At 36.2% G+C, this 21506-nt stretch overlaps 1 protein-coding gene and 1 pseudogene across 1 annotated transcript; both read right to left on the bottom strand.

Moving 5' to 3' along the window:
• Positions 1–1067: 1067 nt before the first annotated feature.
• On the bottom strand, positions 1068–6096 carry LOC115821561 (meprin A subunit beta-like). The gene is made up of 13 exons (XM_030785374.1): positions 6036–6096; positions 5832–5863; positions 5776–5789; positions 5611–5687; positions 5153–5270; positions 4791–4969; positions 4363–4581; positions 3727–3882; positions 3172–3393; positions 2455–2901; positions 2110–2283; positions 1785–1893; positions 1068–1098 (listed from the first exon to the last, which is right to left on the bottom strand). The coding sequence occupies exons 1-13, from the start codon at positions 6094–6096 to the stop codon at positions 1068–1070; spliced, it is 1839 nt and encodes a 612-aa protein (XP_030641234.1).
• Positions 6097–10446: 4350 nt separating this feature from the next.
• Positions 10447–21057, bottom strand: LOC115821560 (meprin A subunit beta-like; annotated as a pseudogene).
• Positions 21058–21506: the final 449 nt, after the last annotated feature.

Here is a 21506-nt window from a genome sequence, read left to right as displayed (position 1 = left end):
CACAAAGCATATCAAAATTCTTCCAAAATAAAAGCAGGGTTATTTTTTTTGAATGTGTGGTTTTCTTCTTCTTTCTGTCCTTCAGGACACACATATACACAAATGACACATAACCAAATCAAAATACCAAAAGGTAAGCCAAGCGAAAATTGTTCCATGAAAAAAATTATGATTATGATATTGTCAGCTCACAGACTACAAATAACTATGCTGACTAACCCCTTTTTTTAAAAAGGTTTTTGAAAATGTCTTACAGTAGCTTGTAATTGTACATGTAATTGTTGAAAATATAACATAAAAACAAAGACAAACAAAGAAACAAACAAACAAGCATGTGTTTAACTAAACCAAAGTACCAGGTGCGTTAGTTTGTATTGTAGACTGGATGATGAACCACTGTGTAATCCAAAGAAAATTTTCATATTTGTCAGCAGTGTATACATATTATTTTGCAGTGAACAGTGTTGAATAGATTACCTGTCAGAGGCTGTTGTCATATCATTCCTGCAGAAAAATAATAACACAAGTTGATTGCCTATTAACATGCCCAGCACTGTCTTTCTACTATTGTTTCCCTCAAGTTTGTGAATTCAATCACAGTAAATATGTTTATTTCACAAAGTATATCAAAACTCTTCCAAAATAACAGCAGGGTTTGTTTTGTGTGTGTGTGTGTGTGTGTGTGTGTGTGTGTGTTTTCTTCTTCTTCTTTCTGTCCTTCAGGACACACATATACACAAACGACACATAACCAAATCAAAATACCAAAGGTAATTGTTCTATGAAAAAAATTATGATTATGATATTGTCAGCTCACAGACTACAAGTAACCTTGCTAGCTATTCCTCCTTTCTTAAAAAAATAGTTTTGAAATGTCTTGAAAATATAATTGTTGTATAATATAAAAACAAAGATGAACAAACAAACACATGTTTAACTAAGAGAATGCACCAGGTGCATTAGTTTGTATTGTAGATCGGAAAATGAACGCTGTGTAAACCAAAGGTAATTTTCAGGTTTATTAGCAGTTTATACATATTATTTTGCAGTGAATGGAGTTGAATAGATTACCTGTCAGAGGCTGTTGTCATACCATTCCTGCAAAAAAAATAATGACACAAGTTGATTGCCTATTAACATGTCCAGCACTGTCTTTCTATTTTTGTGTCCATCAAGTTCATGAATTCAATCACCGTAAATATGTCTAGTTCACAAAGCATATCAAAATTCTTCCAAAATAACAGCAGTTTTTTTTTATTGTGTGTATCTGTGTGTGTTTTCTTCTACTCCCCCCTTTCTTTTTTTTTTTTATTTTTTATTTTTTTTAATTTTTTTTTTTTATTTTTTTTTTACTCCCCCCTTTCTTGAAAAAAATTGTTTTAAAATGTGTTAGAATAGTTTGTAATTTTAAACATAATTGTTGTAAGTATAATTGTTGTATAATATAAAAACAAGACATTGCTTTGAAAATCTCCGCCTTCCAACATCTCTAAAAGTGAACTGCAACATTTTCCCAAGAGTATGAGGTACAAACTTCCGGATAGGTCTGAATTGACAAAATGTGTAATTGTTCTAACTCAAATTTCTTATTTTATTTCAATTAAGAAGCACAAAATTGATGATTGGTCGGATACCAACTTTCAGAGATTTTAAAGGAGTATGATGATTGGACTCCTGAATTCCTTTCAGACTCCGCTGACTTTCACTCAACATCACAGCATCATTCAATGAGAGTGAACAAATCGCCTTTTTGTGGTCTTTTGTGTTCTTTGAAGTGATCTTACCTGTTTTCACACGGACCCTCATCTGTCTGCTCCTCTGGAGATATTGTGAAGTTCTGCTCAGGCACTGAAGGACAGGACAGAGAGTCTTTCTGAAGAAGTTCTGAGATGTCTGTGGAAAAACAAAACAACAACACCACAGGAAATGCACTGTGTTTCCACGCATGCTCGTTTGGAGAGACTGGAGATGTTACAGTGCAACAAAGAAATATAGTTGCAATAAATATTAACTTGTTATTGCTGAGAACCTGGAACAAACTCCTTTTTCTTTCTCAGGTTCCCTACCCTGAATCAGTCTGGCCTGAAAAGGTGATGTCATGATCCTTACCCTGCATACTGATGAGGAAGAAGATGTCACCACCCTTAACAAACGCTCTGTCCATGAGCTCCCTTTGGTACATGATTTCTTCGTAACCCCATCCTTCGTTAACGTATATTGTCTCGTTGTTCTCAACTTTCGGAGTTCCGACTTTCCGTGGGTTGTCCCAAAAATACTTACCGTCTGATCATTACAAAAGAGGATTTTGAACTTGAAATGACATTTTAGAGTTTATAAACATTACATGAGAAAACTTGAGTGATAATTTTCTAAAAAAGAGTACATAGTCTGAAAGTCAGCACTGAGTGCTTATACTACAACTGAGAGAAGAGTAGAGAAAATGTGAACTGTTACCGTCTATCAAATCTGGATCTGTGGTGATGCTCTCTTGTTTGGACATACGTTGTTGGATGTGAGGATGCTGGTCGAGTAGTAAGAAGGTCACTTGTCTCCATGGACAGGGCCACTGCAGCTGATCATCATAATCTCCAGAGACCAGATACACATGGAAAGAAATGTAGTCCAACTCCAGTGTTACAGACACCTGATAGCCATAGCCTTCAGGAGAGTAATACCTCGGGCTAAAGATTTCAGTTTCAGGTTCGCTTGAATTCCAAAGCTCCTCAAAGTTTCTTATCTGCCAAGTGTTGTGTGGACACTCAGTCTCTGACAGGTTAATATCATCCACAGAAAAGCCACCAGTGGAACTTCCTGCTCCTTTGCGTGCTTCAAATTCAACCTGGAATGTTCTATTGGTATTGAGTGGTACATGGTGGAGTTGCCAGTAATTGGCTGGGGGACCTGAGAGAAATGTTTTGGCACAAAAAAAAACTGAATGAAAGAAATGAAAGAATGAAAAAAATAAATAATCTAGCACTTTATAAGTGTTAATGCAAAAGGGTAGTATTCCTTGTCTTCTGTTATGTCTATTTGGAACACTGTTGTCACTAATGGAGTAGGCAGCACAATAAAAAATAATGAGAGGAATAATGATTAAGAGTGTCACCAGTGCTTGCAGTTAATGATGGTCCATAACTATTATAATTATCACAATTGACTTATCATTCTCACCTGTGATTTGGCCCATTATTCTGCGTATTCCATGTGTGTCATTCTCATTGACAAACTCTCTGATCCAGATGTTGAGCTGGTCAGATTCATTCCCACTGTGATAATAGAAGAACTGCAGACACTGAACTTTGCATTCTCTCTTCGGTGTCATCTTTCTGGTCTGCAGTCTTCCTGTGTTCCCTTCCTCACCATGAACTGTGCTGAAGTGCATGAAGAACCCATCTAATGATAAAGAGCACAGACAAGGCATGTTTTAGTTTCTTTATTTTTAATATAAAAATAAATGATTAAGCGCAACACTAAATATTCCTTCAATAAAGACTCCCTCCCATTAAGCTATTTAAAAAGGGAATCTCTAACAGGATAGATCTTAATGTTATTTTAACAGAATATTCATACCTGAGGACTTTGAAGTACCGTTCATGGAAGGTAAACGACTGCCTGACATTTCTATGAAGACAAAAACCCTCATCATGAACATGACATGTAAACCCACCTTATATTTCCAGTGTTAATGCTATATTTTAGATGAAGTCTCTTTCAATCAGTTCTCACTGTGTGACTCACTCCCTAGGTAAGTGTGATCAGAGTGGGGACCTCCAGTGGCATTGGTTACTCTTTCCCATCCATGATCAGAGCCAGAACAGAAACTCATCTCACACAGACTCTCGTTATCAAAACTGCAGTGGTCCAGGAATGAGACAGATCCATCTGAGACGGGAGATAAAAATCAAATCAGAAACTTCTAATAAAACAGGAGAGGTTGTTCTGTCATACAAGGGACTTGTCATATGCTACAAGTTATTTATGTATTTCTCAAGAAAAAAAGACCTTTGAAAATGAGAAAATTTTTATGAATGTCTCTGTAGTAATGATTTGATGTGTATGTGTAATTTTCTTAATATGCACACATTTGGGCTAGACTGGTTGTTATATCTTATAAAGAAAGTCCTGTAATGATAAATCATTTAAAACTGTTCACGGAAATGTGGGAAGAAAACTGTATGATGGTTTTTGGGCTCCAGAAATGATGAAATACTAATTTTTAATGTACTGTTCTACCATTATTGTTTGCAATGGTATTATCAATTAAAACAAACAAACAAAAAAATATACTGAGTAAACTTCTAGGAGGGGTAAATTATTGGTGCTGTTTACACGTAGGACAGATTGAGCACAAACAACACTAACTGCACTGATAGAGTTGGTTGAGTTCCAACGCATCATAGAAACTCATGTCCAGTCGCTGACCAATCACATCCTGGTACTCAGGCAGCTTTGTGATGATGGTGTAACCAGTTCCAAGACTAAAGGCATCTTTCCCATAGTGCATCACAGAAGTGTAGTCATATGGAGTACCCTGAGTAGTGCTTTCATTCTTAGTATACCTTTTAAAATTGTTCTCTTCTCCTAAAAAACATAAACACCGAAGAATCAATTCAGCTATTAAATGTTATCCGGTCAATTTTAAATGCCTCAAAATAAAAGTTTTTCTGCATTCCTGCCTGAAAAACCTTTGTTGACAAATAACTAAAACAAGTGGCATGAGTGCTGCAATAAAATAAACTTTTAATAAATAAAGTTTTAATAAATGAAATATGTTGAATGAATAATCGTACCCCACATGATATTTTCCCAGACGATTGTGACATGATCATCTCTGTCATATCTGGACTGTTCATGGTGGAAACCCAGAGCATGAAGAAACTCATGTTCAACAATAGCAATGGTGTCGCAACCATCACCAATGGAGAGAAGCTGACTGTACCAGGATGTTTTCCCAACAGATGAGAAACACCTTGTAAACGAGAGATATGTGTGTTTTTGTGTTTACAATTTTGTTTAAGCATTTCTTGTTTCTGGTTCATCTATAGGATTCACTGAAACACTGAAATTATGTATATATAAAAATTCAGTTATGAGACAACTCCAGGCTTTGACCTTGTGACATAAGGATTAAGGGATTTGAGATTAATAGTACCCATCCTGCTTCACAACTCTGATGTGATGGTATTCGCTCTCCCTTGGTTTGAAATCGATGCATGATTTCAATCGGAACTGCTCCAAAGCCTTCAAGATGACACCTTTGGCATTCATATCTGAAAATATCAAAAATATCCAAAACAGACTGAATATGACTAAAAAAACAGAATTGGATATTGTTGCAAACACAAAGAAATTACTTTGTTAACATTTCTTTAAACACAGTATAGCTCCTATTAAGCACTTGTTGACAACTAATTGTTATTTCTGCTGTTCACCTCTCCAGCAGCTGACATCACCTCAATCTTCATGCTTATTTGTTTTGTCTTGGATATTTTTTTTCTACATGTTCATTTACTTGGGAAATGGTGATTGACTAGCATGTAAGTTTGTGGGTTAGTTGAATTTGATCCAACTGTCAATGTTCTTGAAACTTAAAAAAATTACTAGTCTTACCGAGGTATTCACTTAGCACGTAGGGAACAGGACACTCCCATCGGTAGTCATCTCCTAAAATAGCACTCCTCTGTATGCTCTGTTAAACATGTGATTTTGATCAAATTACATCCTTTCATTTTAGAATTCAAAGAAGGATCTTGAAGTATTTTGTAGTAAACAAACCGCCTCTCCTTAATCTCAGAATACTTCAAAGTACAGATTTTGCTAATGGGACTGACCTCCAAAATATCTCCTTCTCGCAGATTTAAATCTAGAAAAGAGAAAAGCAGGTTATTCAAAATGTTTGAATGGCGACTGGAGTATTTGGAAAACAGCACAAATATTCACGGTCATATTGTTTCATGTAAATTAAAAATATGAAAGAACACACGCACACACACATACACACATTCACACACACACGTATGTATATGTAAACTTACGTTTGTTGATCTCAGGAATGTCACGGCGTCTAGCAACACCTGACAAAAGGTCAGAACACATACTGGGTTGTTGGCATGTATAATATGATGAACAGATGAACTTAAAGAGTCAGATTCTTTGCTGCAAGTTCTTGTCAGTATCCCTGTCTCTGAGGCTTAATATCATCAAGTATTCAGACTATGAAATAATGTAGTTATGATGCTCATGTAGAGAGTACATGTTTTTCAAAAAGCCAACATTTCACACCCTGAACTCAGAGTGACAACAAGTGTGACATGGTACATTTGTCTCTCCTCTCAAAGCGTAATTTGCTGACAGCTCACCTCTTCCTGTAGGTAAGGGCTAAATGCAAGAAGAAAAAAGCAGTGTTGAGTAAATGTTGTCCTGAAAAATGATCCTCTACTATCATCACAGTAAATCACATTGTATTTGTTGTTAAAGGTAAATTGTGACATGTATTGATTTGTGGTCATACTCACCAGCACTGATGGAGTCCAAAGAGCAAAATTCATCAAGAGAAAAGTGTGAAAGCGCATTGTCGCAAGGCTTTGTTGTATCTGTGAAAGACCATAACAGCAAAGCACTGCTTTTCTAACAAATAATATGTTTAGTTTAGAATGAAAATTTCCAGTCATTAAAACATAACTGACTAGGACAAAAGTTGTCATCACTAAATAATGCCCATCTTTCCTGGCAAGCAAAACAGGCTTTTTTTGGTCTTGTTTTCTTATCAGTGTCTGTGGGTGAGCAAACTCACGTACACGGGAAAGGTTTGTTTTCTTATCGGTGTCTGTGAGTAAGCAAACTCACGTAGACGGGAAAGGTCTGTTTTGCTTTTACTTTTGCTTTATATTTGCTGATCAAGGCCAGGGAACCAATACTGGAGTATGCACCACGATTAATTTGTTTATGGTTAGTGGTAGTCTTATCTGATCCTTTCTGGAAGAAACAAACAAACAAACAAACAATGTACACAATTATAATGATATATTACACTTAAAATAGGTAAGATTAATATTACAAAATAAAACCATTTTTCAGTGGCAAGCAATTTTTCTGAATTCTGAACGTTTTATAAAATCATACATTTTGTTGATACATGGTGTTCAACTAACACGTGTGGTTGAATGCGGCATAACTGTAAGGAAATATCCCTGTGAAATTCCTCTAACCAAAGTCCTATATTGCTTTTATAGCAAATATGTCTAGCTTAATATTTATTAACGGGTATTTTAGCTTAGAATGAAAATTTTCAGTCAGTCAAGCAGCACTGTAAAATGTGATTAGTTGACTTTACTTTAAAAAAAAGTTGGGAAACTTGTTGCCTTAGGAAAACTAAGTAAATTAAGTTGTTAAGGATAAGTAATGCAGAATTGACAAATATTTGTTGGGAATTGTCTTGGCTTGATTAAGTTTAGTATTACAAGATCTCAGTTTATGTAACGATGAAAAATATGCGGTGGTCACTGATTTTTGTCAGTTGAACTAAGTTGCACTGGTTAAGTTAAAATCACAAGAGAAAGAGTATAAGACCCTAATTCCTAACCTAACTCTGTAACAGATTTTCATCGTCGCTCAGCCTACTTCACCCGAGCCACCCCAGGAGTCATGAACAATCAATCATGAACATCAGCTTAGTTGGAATCATTATAGTAACCTCCTATTATATTAACATGAGATTCTGACTTAGACATGTTCAGTCAATATCTCACAGATGGTGGCGTCACACCATTGGCTTGTTAGTCAAACACTGCACTAAATGCATTACAAGTAGTTGTAATGAAGAATCTACTGACTGTTCTCATTTTTAACAACTCTTTTCAATCGCTGTAGAAAGTTTGCTAGGTTGAATGTAAGTGTTGGTGCCCCACAATGCACCATGGCACTGACGTTGGATGTCGGAACTCCAAAATTTTAAGTTATAGTGGCTTAATAATCAGGAGTTCATATTACTCAATCCAAAAATGATTTGAAATTAATCAAAACTTTTTAGTTGACATAACTCAAAACTGGATACGCATTATAACAACTCAAAATGTTTAAGTCAGTAGAACTTATAAGGTCATTTTAAGTTTACACAACTTAATAGAATTAAGTTATTTGAACATTCAGGTTTACAGTGAGAGCTGATAAAGGTGCAAAGCTATCATCAAATTATATATTTCAGGTAAGCACAATATCTTTCACCTATATCACACATAAATTGATAGATACCTGTGTATTAAAGAATATGTTTCTATCAGAGGCATAATATGTCCAGAAGATTTCTGACAGAGATGCTTCTCCCACTCTGGTTAGTTTCATATGAGCTAAAATGACAGGAAGCTCCTTATATGTAGAACCATATGTAAAAACCTGTTCATGACTGTTCTGTGTTTCTTGGAAATCAGAACAGGTTTATTTTTTTTCGGTAAAAGCAGACTTACGCAAATCATATCTGCCTCTTTTGCTTTCGGTTTCCATCTGTTGTAGTATTGCTGCAGGCCAACAAATTAATGGTGATATATAAATCAGTATTAAAGTGCGTTTTTTTTTTTTTAATTTTCATTTAAAGGCGAAAACTGATCATTTTGTAACTTGTCATTATGAGCTGCAAATCTTTCCAGCAGTCTTACTGATTCTAATTTACTTTGGAATACGACTCTGATCCAGTTCATCCTCTAAATGCATGTGTGGTGTATGATTAGAGCTCTTTTTATATTATGTAAATCACAAACTCATTGACAAGGATGGTTCTCTTTTTTTATCTAAACAGTTACCATGTAGACTCAGGCAGAGAGACCATACCATTCTGCTTCATATGTCTTACACCCTGAGTCTAAGAAACCATACTTCATCTTTCTGGACCAAAGCCAGTTGACAGAATGTGGATAGAAACACAGCTCTTTCTGAAATGTGGAAAATAGAACAGAAATGCTAGAACTTATGAAACAGAGGCTCAGCTTTAAGCATTTTTTCTTCAGCTTTCTGTTGTGTCACATTTATTCCATACAGTAATGAGAGATAATATCATCAATAGATGTCAGCGAGCAATCTTGACCCCAGTTCATTTTTGAGTATGGCTCTAATCAACTGGTAGAAAATATCACTGAGAAATGCAAGCACATGTAACTACTACTTTTATCTACTATTAAAATGATTTATTTATTTATTTGATGATGAAACATTGTGCACTGTTTAAATGTACAGTTCGTCTTATGCTGTCCATTGACACAGGACAGTTTGTGAATACTCTCCTGGCTCTCTTGTGGGATCAGAAAACGTGTGAATTCTCAGATAAAGTATTTTTTGTTTTTATGCGAATTTGTTATTGAATTTCAATATAATTCAAATTCATATAAGTTACTCAGACTAGTAAATCATGAATTTTAAATTTTGAAAGGTACACTTTATTTCACTTTATTAAGTGAAGCACAAAGATATGGATTGAATCGGTCAAAATATGAGGGCTGTTGAGAAAAAGCAATATTAAAGTTCGAACTATCTGTTGGAAGCTTTGGGTGAAAGAAAGCATCGTTGTTGAATAGTGGCTCCAAACTGACGCAAGTACTCCCTCAGGTGGTGAAACAGAAAATGGAAGACTGTAAACAATAACCTTCACACTGACGGACATGAGATGACTGATTTCATTATGACTTTCAGTATGACAGTTCAGTTCTTAAATACCTAACAATTAAGATCATTTTAAAATACTGGATATTTATTCATTATACTTTTGAAATGTAGAGACAATATCATAAATTGAGTGATTTCAGCATGATTTTCAGTACGATAGTTCAGTTTTTAATTTTCTTGTCAGTTTGAATAACTAATGCGATTTTAAAATATTGGATTTCTCAAAATATTTATTCAATATACTTTTAAAATATAGAGACAAGATCACAAATTGGATTACACTTTTTGAGTACAATGATTTTTTTCAACACTTTGAGTATAAAATTTGATCTTAGCACAGTTGTGACAAATGTCTGTTATACAAAGACGTTACACTTTCATAGGAGACTGAAAGTAATACAAAGACTTTTGTTGTTGTTGTTGTTGTTGTTATATTTTCTCCCAGCCCAGTTCCCTTTAGTAAATACAGAAACTAAAAATGTAGCTTAGAGTATTGGAACAGCCAAAACTTATTTGTACTTAGTATAATAATAAGCCCATTTTTAACAACCCTGAGCAAGGTGAATCATGAAAATTTAAACTGGGAGAAAGTATGTCTAATGCTAAACTAACATTTTCAGACTGATTCAGCAAAGTATTTAATGGCAAAAATAACCATCTAAAATTCTTGAAAAATTGTGTATTTAAGAATTGAAACAGAAATCAGCAGAAACAGTACTTGGTCCTTTAATTAGACATTAGAACAGGATTTCCCATTAGACTGGATGAAGATGTAAATCTGTTATAGAAGATCTGTCAGTAAAACACTGACATTGAGGCCATGAGGAGGATCAGTGGAGAGGTGACCATGCCAGATGAAGAGCTACAAAAGACATTCAGATATGTAATCACATGAAATGTCAGTACTCTATAAATGGCAAAGCCCAAGCACACACAGCTACACAAACAAACAAACAAACAAACACTCAAACACATTTTACCTAATTAACACATTTATGTAAACCAAAGTACCAAGTGCATATTTTGATGTTTGAGTCCACAAAATTTGTCATTTTTGTTCAGAGAGGTAATTTAGGGAGTAGTCACCAATGTTTACCCATTATAGAAAACATTAACCATTTTAGAATTTTACAGTATGCTCACAATGCATTCTCAGTATTAGCATTAATATGTATTAATAAAAACTGTATAAGTGAGGGAAAGTGTTATACAAAAATATTAGTTAGATACCATACCTATCAGCTGTTGTCTCAGGCTTCACTGAAGAGATAAATGGTTGATCTCTGTATGAGAAAATGAAGGATTTACATACTCCATTACCATACACTATGGGCAGTCAACACAACATCATGCAAATAATATATTCATTGTGAATTTTAACCTTTCCTTGTGAGATAATAAACTTCAAACTTTTTAGACGAGTGTGGGTCTAGCAAAGTTGGAGCTGTTCCAGGGGCTAAGTTAAGGTTTCAGTACAGAAAAACATACATTATAATGGATCAATGACTTCAACTGCAGAACCTAAAAAGCCTGCCAACTCATGCCCAACTGTCTCAGTATCTCAGTGGTATCCATCGAAGGGGATCTAAAATTGACTGTACCGTTTTGGACATGGACCCTCATCTGGACGCTCTACTGAAAGACCTGTGAACGTCTGCATCATCACAGTGGGACAGGGCAGGGAGTCTTTCTGCTGAAGTCCTGAAATGTCTGGGGAATAGCAAACAGTAGGGACAACAGGAAAATCAATCCTATGTATGCTCAGTTGCAGGGGTGGATTTAGGCATGGGCGACATGGGCAGCCGCGCAGGGAGGCATCTTGCCGGGGACGACACCGGCGCCAGCACAAAAAAAAAATAAAAAAAATCGTAATGGTAACATTTGTACGATCGTTATTTAATCGCTCATTTGCACATCGCGTCAGTAATATAATGTCACCGTGAGGGTCAAATAACCTTGTCGGAGCGGGCGCCCTGCTTGTGGTCTGTGAGCTAGGTATGCTACTGCCTGAGGTCTCCCACTCAGAAGTAGGAGAGGAGGGCGGAGTTCGGCTGACTTCAGGTCTCTCTACAGGAAGCCTGAGGTAGAGGGAGTGGGGGAATCTATCAAATAGCGCACATCTAATTTTGTACAGTCCTAATGCAATTAGTGAAACAAGTTACTCAACGAAATACTACCAAATAAACTGCAATTCGTTCATAATACTGTGAATAGTTCACAGACATATCGTTGTATTTTTTCCTGGTTTCTGCGACATCGTTAAGAATAATTTAACCAGTCAGCACCTGAGGTGCCGGAAGTGGGACTTTTGGCTCTCAGAATACCTATGTTAAAAATCAACACTGTGCACGTTATGCCAAAAGAGAGAAGTTAACCATTGCAGCGGTAACTCAGCTCGTTTCTTATATACAGTCCTGTTGTTTTGTGCAGGTAAATATATTTATGTTTGCGGCGGGTGTCACCTGCCATTCTTTATGCAAACTCTGGATAAACTCTGGAAAAAAGGTAAGCAGAAACACGCCCTAAACGAGGCAGCTCATAGCCATTATTTTGGGATCAATGTTTGACTCCCGGTTATGATGTCAGTCTGTACCACTAGCTAATCTTATGTCTAGATTGCAAGGTACGTAACGCGATAATGTTTAAGAAGAGGGGCGAAGCTGTGCAATGTATTTTGGTGATTTGGGAAATTGAAATGACCAACAAAGATTCATCGATTGTAAAGCACAATTTCTTTGAAATTCCATCTAAAGTAGGCTACCCTAGATGCTGAAAATACATTCCTGTCCAGCTGGTGCTTTGAAGGCCTCAACTCTCCAGTTCTGTGTTACATTAGAATTAATTAAATTAAATTAGAAGTTTGTCCTCTGCATCTAACCCATCCAGCACACCAGTAGTGATCACACACACCGGACGCAGGAGCAGTGAGCAGCCTTCCTTGGTGAGCGCCTGGGGAGCATTAGGGTTAAGTGCCTTGTTCAAGTGCCTTGCTTTCTATTTCTGTCACAAACTACAGGGAAACGGTGCGTTTAACTGCCAGAATTAAGAAAAGTTTCCCTGGGGGGTGCGCCCAGGGCACTATACATGCTAGAACCACCACTGCTCAGTTGGCATTAATATGTGAGAGGACAAAAAACACCAAAAAAAAAAAAAAGCCCAGCCCCATTTAGCCATGCTATTTTTGGTTTAGAGCTGGGAGCTAGAGCTTTAGGGTTCAACCACCAGACACACAACAGTATGATTTTACTCATTGCCACTAAGTCGACCATTAGTCTCATCAGATCATAATATAACTCTTACCCTGCATACTGAAGAGGAGGAAGATATTACCGCCCTTAACAAATGCTCTCCGTCTGAGTTCTGTTTGATACATGAAATATCGGTAACCCCGTGCTATGTTCACGTATGTTGTCTCGTACGTGAACATACTTTACGGGGGTTGTCCCAAAAATACTCCCCATCTGTTCATCAAGAAGAAAGGTATAATGCTGAAAATTCTGCAGATAATATACTTTAGCGAACATCGAACAGTTCTTGTATGGGCATTCCACAATTGCATGTGTAATTGAAAAACAATGTATAGAAAATACAAATTCTCACCTTCTTGTTTAAAAGTTGGGTCTGTGGTAACGCTGGCTTGTTTAGACATACGTTGTTGAATGTGAGGATGCTGGTCAAGCAGTAAGAAGGTGACTTGTCTCCATGGACAAGGCCACTGCAGCTGATCATCGTAGTCGCCAGAGACTAAACGCACATAGATGGAAAAGTATTCCTGCTGGAGCCATAAAATCACTTGATAGCCATAGCCTTCAGGAGAATAATACCTTGGGCTAAAGCTATAAAGTTTTCCTGCAGTGGTTTGGAAAAGCTCCTCAAAGTTTCTTATCTGCCAAATATTGTGTGGACACAGTCTCTGACAGGTTAATATCATCCACAGAACAACCACCAGTGGAACTTCCTGCTCCTTTACATGATTCAAATTCCACCTGGAATGTTTTCGTAGCTTTAAGGGCAACATGATGGAGCTGCCAGTAATTGGCTGGGGGACCTGAAAAAAATGTTTTAGCTCAGAATAATGTGATTTTCTAAAATCTGTCACTGTCAAAACTTTGTCCTTTGCACTTTGTTATTTTTATTGTGAATTTACATCCTCGTGAGTTATGGCAAATCAGAAAATTTCTCAGTAATGAAAAGACCACAGACTGAGAAAACACATTCAATGACAAACCCCTACAAACATGTTATCATCACCTGTGATTTGGCCCACTAGTCTGTGTGTTCCATGTGTGTCAGCCTCACTGTCAAACTCTCTGATCCAGATGTTGAGCTGGTCAGAGTCATTTCCACTGTGGTAGTAGAAGAACTGCAGACACTGAACTTTACAGTCTCTGCTTGGTGTCATTGTACTGGTCTCCAGTCTTGCTGTGTCACCTTCCTGACCATTTACTGTGCTGACATGCATGAAGAATCCAGCTGATAAAGACAGAAATGGTGAATTTTTACTTGAATTCATTTGTTGGCAAATTAGTAATGAATTGCACAACAAATTGTAATGAATGAACATCTTTCAGATTGTTCCTAATATTTTCTTTTTTTTTTTTCAAAAATGGGCCTGTTAAAAATCTACAGTGTATGTCTAATGTTTCTGATATACTGTATTCATATTACTGAAATACATGTAACTTGCTATTCTTTTGAGACATATGATTATGCAACCATCTGTAATAATACTTATGAGGTAAATTACGCCAAAGTACTTTTACCCAGTTCAATTCTTTGATTTCATTTAATAGCAATGGAATCATATATATAATTATTAGCACTGTATAGATTAGAGAAGAGTTTACCATGAAGTAAAACAATATTTAATAAATGACAAAACTAAATACTTGTTTTTGGATCTCAGATCTTGATTCTGTGAGGTGTTTTATTAGAAATGATGTGAGCTGTAGAGATTGCAAATTATGTTAGACATACTATTTTTGTTGTCAAAATCAGGCATCTCATATGAAACTGAGACACTCATAGACTGTGACATAAAGACTGTTAACTCATTGATAAGGCTGTGATTTAAATATATAAATTATGATTTAGTGAATTCTCACCTTGAGATTCACTCCCTAGGTAAGTGTGGTCAGAGTGGGGACCTCCGGCAACACTGGTCACTCTTTCCCATCCATGATCAGAGCCAGAACAGACGCTCATCTCACACAGACTCTCATTATCAAAACTGCAGTGGTCCAGGAATGAGATGGATGCATCTGAGACAGGAGAGATAAATCAAATCATAATCATGATTTCATAATCAGACTTTCTTGCCAAACTTTTGTTTTCTCTTATTGCTTTCTCTACAGTTCTGATGTTATACTCTTACATCTTCTCTCAACATTTTCTTATTGTTTTACATGTATCTACATATCTGATGTTGTCTTTTGGGGTTCCTGTGATGATCATGTTTCTCTGTTTCTTCAACAAGTCTTTAGTTTCTGTTTTTAGCTTGTCTTGCTTCTTCTTCTTTGATTTTCCTGCAGTTGTCAGGACACATTCTTGTATCACCTGGGTTACTGCAGCACTGCTTTCCTCAAGGTCTTCCACTAATAACCCCTCGAATTGATTTCTTAGTTAAATTCGGAATTCATCTTTCTTAAGTAGTAGAGCATTCATGTCTGGTCTTGCTGGTCTTGCTTTGGGTTCATCCTTATGGTGCTTCATACCAGTCAATGGTCACTGTCAATTCCAACACACTGAACTGCTTCTGTATTGAGGATTATTTCTTTCCTGTTGACTAGTATGTAGTCTATTTCAATTTTTACCTTTCCATTAGATCTTGTCCATGTCCATTTTTTGTTCTCCTTTTTTTGAACATCGTATTTGTCACTACTAAGTTGTGGGTCCTCGCAAATTGTACCAGTCTTGTGCCTCTTTCGTTTCAGTATCCATAGCCGTGTTTTCGGATGGGTTTGCTTTCATTTTGTTCTTGTTTTCTGACTTTGAAGTGGCTCTTGTTGTTCTTGATGGCATTACTGAGGGTTTCGCAAAATACTTCTACCTCTTCATCTTCGTTGCCAGTTGTTGGTGTGGAGACTTGAACTACTTGTAGTTTATATCTTTTGTTTATCTTCACAGTAGTTACGATTCAATTCATTACAACCATGAATTTCTGAACTCTGTCTTTCATTTGTTTTTTTTTCTTTTGTTTGTTTGACTGGGAACCTGACTCCTCCAATTGATTTTTTGTCTCCAGTGGAGTATAAAAGATTTCCGCTTTCCAGCTCTAGTAGTTCCTGTTCTTTTCGTCTTATTTCAGCTAGTCCAATGATATCCCATTTGAATCCATTGGCTTCCAGTTCATCTTCTAACTCAACTGCTTTTCCACTGTGCTTCAGTGTTCTCACGTTGTTTGTAGATATAAAAGGACTGCAAATCCAGGGATGCTTAACACCCTCTGTCTTTCGACTACTGGGACTGAGGGCAGTTTCTTTCTTTTAGTCATTTCAATAACGGTTGGGGGATTGGGCTTCAGTCTGCCACACTGGACCAGGATGAGTTGGCAGACGGTGCTACATGACATTTGGGTCATGAGGGAGCTCATTTAACAGGTCTTTCACAAATCTTTTCTCCAGGTGGGTGTCTAGCCACCCTCCTCACTACATGGTTCTAGTGGAGGAGCCGGTTTAGTTGCTGAGCCCTTCGACCATGGAACAGGTAGCACTGGGTTACATGGTACCAGTAGCAGTTAGAATGTGACCTGACTCAAAAATCAAATCACCAACCTCTGATAAAACAAGTGAGGTCCCTGTCATGCAAGATAGCCCTTGTCTGCTTAACAATATCCATTTAATCCTTCTTAAGAGTTTGCAAATGAGAATTTGTGTGAACATCTCAGAAATAATTCTGTAAATTTTGCAGTTCATTTTCTTATTGTGTGTATTGATAAGTCCTTAAAAATTGACAAGAAGTCAGTTCTAAAGTATGTAATATATCGTTTCCAAAAACAAATAGACTACTTGGTGGTCTCAAATAACAATATACCATAATCATTATCTCACTTTTGGTACTGTAATGGAAACTGAACAGTACATTGAGAAATATTTCTAGAACAATTACAGTAATCATTTGTGCTGTTAACAATCAAGACAGAGACTTAATGAAACACAACACTCACTGCACTGATAGAGCTTGTTAAGTTTTAACACATCACAGGAACTCATCTCCAGTTGCTGACCAATCACATCCTGGAACTCAGGCAGCTTTGTGATGATGGTGGATCCATTTCCATTGCTGAAATAATCTTTCCCAAAGTGCATCAAAGAGGTGTAGTCATATGGAATACCCAGGGTACTTAATGAACTGTTACTGTACTTTTGGAAATTCTGTTCAGCTCCTAAAGACAAAGAATAACACATCTAAAATAGTTTACATTTTTATAAGCTCACATCCTACATCATGTGTACAATACATGCACATGCTAGCATTACACAATGATGAAACATGTTAAAACAAACAAACAAATGGTGCCTAAAATGCTGGAAACTGTTTGTGCTTCTTGGCTGCCCAAGAAGCAAACTTTGTTTTAAGTAATTAAACCTGGTATCGTAACAATGATCAATTATAGCAGTTAAGATTGTTTTGTAAGAGAACTTGCAAGAATGTTTGTTATTTTTACATTTCTTAAGGACTTAAATTGAACTGGTGGTGCATGATATAAGGACATATTTACTGTTATTTGCTTAAAAGCTGCTGAAAGTCTGGTGAATAGGGCAAATCCATGCAAGGTGACACCTGCATCACTACACGTTAGTTTATTCACTTACAGCTGTTTATCAAAAAAAAAACAAACCCAGAAACAAAACAAAACAAAGAAAAAAGGTCCATTTAAACTTTCTACACTATAGCTTAGCACGTCAAGTGATATAAAGTAGGCCCACCTTCATTTTGAATTTTTCGCCATTGCCAGTTTAGTTTCAGCAAATCAAGAGTCAGCATGTGATGGAAGAATCATTACTTTGTGTAGAACTGCCAAAATTATTGGACTATTCCAAAGGTATGACTAAGGCAATAGGTAAATGTATAAATTAATTAAGTATTATTTGGTAAAAGATTGATATGTCTCTTCAAGAAGACTTAGTTTAAGATCCAGAGCAACTCACTCTAGCTTGATTCATGATTTTCTAATCTTTGTTTTTATAAACAGTCAGAAGGTGTGCTAAATATTGAATTGTCCATTTTTTATTCTGTCCTGTTTCTTCTGTTATTCTGTTGTTGTGTATCCTGTGGCTTTTGCAAAAATAATGTTTTTCTTCTTCTGCATTGTGCATGGGATTTCATAGGTGAAAACTAATCAAAATTGCTAGAGCACTCTTACTTTGGCTCAAAGTAAGCAATGAAAATGAGTGCTATGTGTACTTCCTCATTATTTGGCATATTATTAGAATATTAATACAATGTGCTTTCTTTCAAAGACAGGACTAAATGTATCATACCATAAAAACTGTTAAATTTTAGTCCTTTTGTTTTCATCAGAGCATGCCTATGTTAAGTTTTTATATCTGTTAGGACTTGGTTATGCATGATACTGAATGTGATACCACGATACTGAAACTTCCAAACACAGAGTCCATCATTAATGCAAATGCTCAGCGCTACAATTTCCTTCAGGGTTTAAAAAAGGCATTACAAAAATATGAGTAAAATAAAAGAGTATATGAACAAACAGAGAGCATGAACAGTGATACCCTTTATGATATTGTCCCAGACGATTGTGACGTGCTCATCTCTGTCATATCTGGACTGTTCATGGTAGAAACCCAGAGCATGAAGAAACTGGTGTTGAACAATTGCAACACTGCCACAGCCTTCACCAATGGAGAGACTCTGACCACCAATGATCACTTTCCCCACGAATGAAGAACACCTAGAAAACAAGACATTATATATGACTTCATGTGTGTTTACTTTTTGGCCCTCTTTCTTGCTCTATTCTCATGCATTTCATGAGTGAATAAGCTCACGTTTGCAAGCCTGTACCAGTAAAAATGCAGCTAGAAGTATTCAAGGAGTTTTGTAAGGTGTTACTGAAATTTGTAATGACAATAAATCTTGAGTAACCCTCCAGATGTGGTTATTTAACAATTCTTAACGACATCATTTTTCTAGAGGTGCATGAAGATCTAACAGGCATAAAGGATTACAGGTGAACAATACCCATATTGATTTTCAACTAAGATGTAGAAATCCTCTGCCTCTCTTGGCTTGAACTCGATACATGATTTCAACCTGAACTGTTCAAAGGCCCGCAAAATGACACCTTTGGTGTGCATATCTGAAAATGAGACAAATGTACAATAATCAATATGATGGGTAAAAAAAAATGTTGAAAACTCAAAGTCTTAGCGCATCCTTTATTAACTTGAAAACCTGTCTTATGAAAAAGAATAATATAATATTGCCTTAAAGTAATAAGCTACATTTTTCTTTGGTTTTGCAATGGTCTTTCACTTAGAATGACTGATTCAAGAATATCCTGTAATTAAATTGCTGTAGTCCATGGAAAGTTATCTGAATTATACTTGACTGGCACTATTCTTGAATCCCACAAACTGACAAATCACTTACCAAGACCCTCCGTGAATACATAGGGGACAGGAGACTGCCACCGATACTGGTCCCATGACAAAGCACTTCTCTGTCCACTCTGAAATTCACATTATTTATTATTCTGTTTAGAATATTCCATGTAATAAACAACAGGTATTTATTTGCATTAATACAGTATTTCTAAAGGCATAGCATGTAGCGCATCCTTGAACAAGAGAATGGAAACAGGTGACACCTCACCTCCAAAATGTCTCCCTCTCGTAGGTTTAAATCTAGACAAAGAAAAGAATGAGTAAGGAAGCATATTTGTTTTGATTCACTGTCACATTTTAGGCCAATAATTGTTTGTTTTGACAATACCCACCTTTGTTTATCTCAAAAACATCATTTTCACCCTCTGCATCTAAAACAACGAAAGATAAAAGTGATGAAGGCAAGGCAGCTGACATGAAAATGCATGTTGATAAAACAGTTGGAAAAAAAAAACCCTGTTTTCAGTAAACGGAAAAGACACAAATGCCGCTACAGAGGCAAGATAAGTACCAGGAAAATGCGATGACCTTTTAATCTTTTATGAATGTACAGAGAGAACAGTGTCACTATAAAATCAGTACACAAACAAAATGAATGAACTGTATTTGTGTATACACATGATATCACATATAAGAGCAATTAAAGCCTTTGCACTTTATTATTACACCCCACATACACCTTACACTTACTCATGCAACACATGAATTCACGCACAAACACACACAGACAGAGACACACACACACTTATGTTCGTGTTGACATGTTAGAGGGAGATTCTCTTGGCTCCAATTTACCATAACTAAAGGATATATGCTTAACACCAACCCTGAAGTTTAGGGTTTAAGGTTAAAAATCAGTGATCTTCAGATAAAACTTCCACTTGTCAGACACTTATATCGTCATGTGGACATTTGGTCCACATAATATCACATAAACATGCTACACACACACGCACATGCACGCACACATGCACAAGCACATGCACACAAACACTAACACTAACACTAATACTTACATGCATAGTAATTCAGTTACAAACTAAATATATACTTTGTCAGCTATTCACCTAAATGAAAAACAGTCTAAAATTTGAGTATTGCCATTGAACCCTCCCGTCACCGTCTCCAAATCATCTTGTGTAAATACTGATTTGACACAATGTTGTCAATATGTAAAACATCAGCAACATAATTTATGATGGCTACAATATTTGTATTTGGAAAACAGTACAATTCACACATTCATGTTGACGACACGCATGCAAATTAGACATCGTATCAGTGAGAAAATTATCTGGTCCATTAACATGGTAAAGCCCTCTATGTATATTTCTGTGTTTTCATATGTGTAAATGCACAAAGAGTTTGAATTAACCTCCACAAACAGCCCGTTACATTAAGCTGTACTTTATATTTATATGATATAATTTTGAATAAACATAAACATACATTTTGAAATGTTTATAGGTCACAAGTTAATTTATTGAGGAGCTGAAATCTGCACAAATCCATTCTTTGCTTGAGTTGTTCAGCTTTTGGGATCCATACTATGTCTGTCATTTGGAGTTACGTGCACCGAAAAAAACCCATTGAAATAATCAACTCACCCATGATGGCTGGAAAGGGCTAGTAATGCAAGAAAAATGTACATGAACAATCTTTGCAAGATTCAGTATATGTACAAAAATATTAAAGTAATGAAAAGCGCCTGTCTTTTCTGAAAAAACGCATGGCATCTGTATTTGCTTCTTTACTCACCTTGACCAATGGCAGCCATAGGGCAAAGCACAAAATGTCAAACAGCTTAATGCACATGTCAAATTTTGCTGTATCTGGAATGAATAATAACACAGAGAAATAAGCAAGAAATTTAAATTTAAGCTTAACTTTTACAGGCTTCACTTTTCTATAATACGTCGGCTTCATTTTTTAAGCTTCACAGAGCAGCCTAAAATCTTCTAAAAAGACTTTATTACATGTTATTGTGTTATTTAGAATATAACATGTATCATACGTATTAATAGTTTAAAAACTGAATTTCAATTAGTCCAATAAGTCAAATGTCTTCTGTTAAATCTTTACACCATGTCCTCCATGATAAATTCAATGTATAAAAATCACACAAGACTAATACATACATGCTTCAGAGGAGATGGATTACTCAGGCTCAAGACTGTCACTCTAAATGAATTGATCTCATCTGAGCTTTATCAGGGCATGGATCCA

The sequence above is a fragment of the Chanos chanos genome, chromosome 9, assembly GCF_902362185.1.
Source record: "Chanos chanos chromosome 9, fChaCha1.1, whole genome shotgun sequence".
Lineage (NCBI taxonomy): Eukaryota > Metazoa > Chordata > Actinopteri > Gonorynchiformes > Chanidae > Chanos > Chanos chanos.
Note: the sequence above shows the minus strand (reverse complement) of the source record. Positions and strands in the feature narration are given on the sequence as shown.

Bases quoted from the DNA above. Each gene is read 5' to 3' on its own strand.
- LOC115821561 (XM_030785374.1), bottom strand. From the start codon at position 6,096: ATGTGTTCTGACCTTTTGTCAGGTGTTGCTAGACGCCGTGACATTCCT. The intron at 4,970-5,152 runs GTACTATTAATC...CTCGTTTACAAG, and splicing joins AGAGTTGTGAAGCAGGATGG to GTGTTTCTCATCTGTTGGGA. The intron at 1,894-2,109 runs GTAAGGATCATG...GTTTTTCCACAG, and splicing joins CTTCCTCATCAGTATGCAGG to ACATCTCAGAACTTCTTCAG.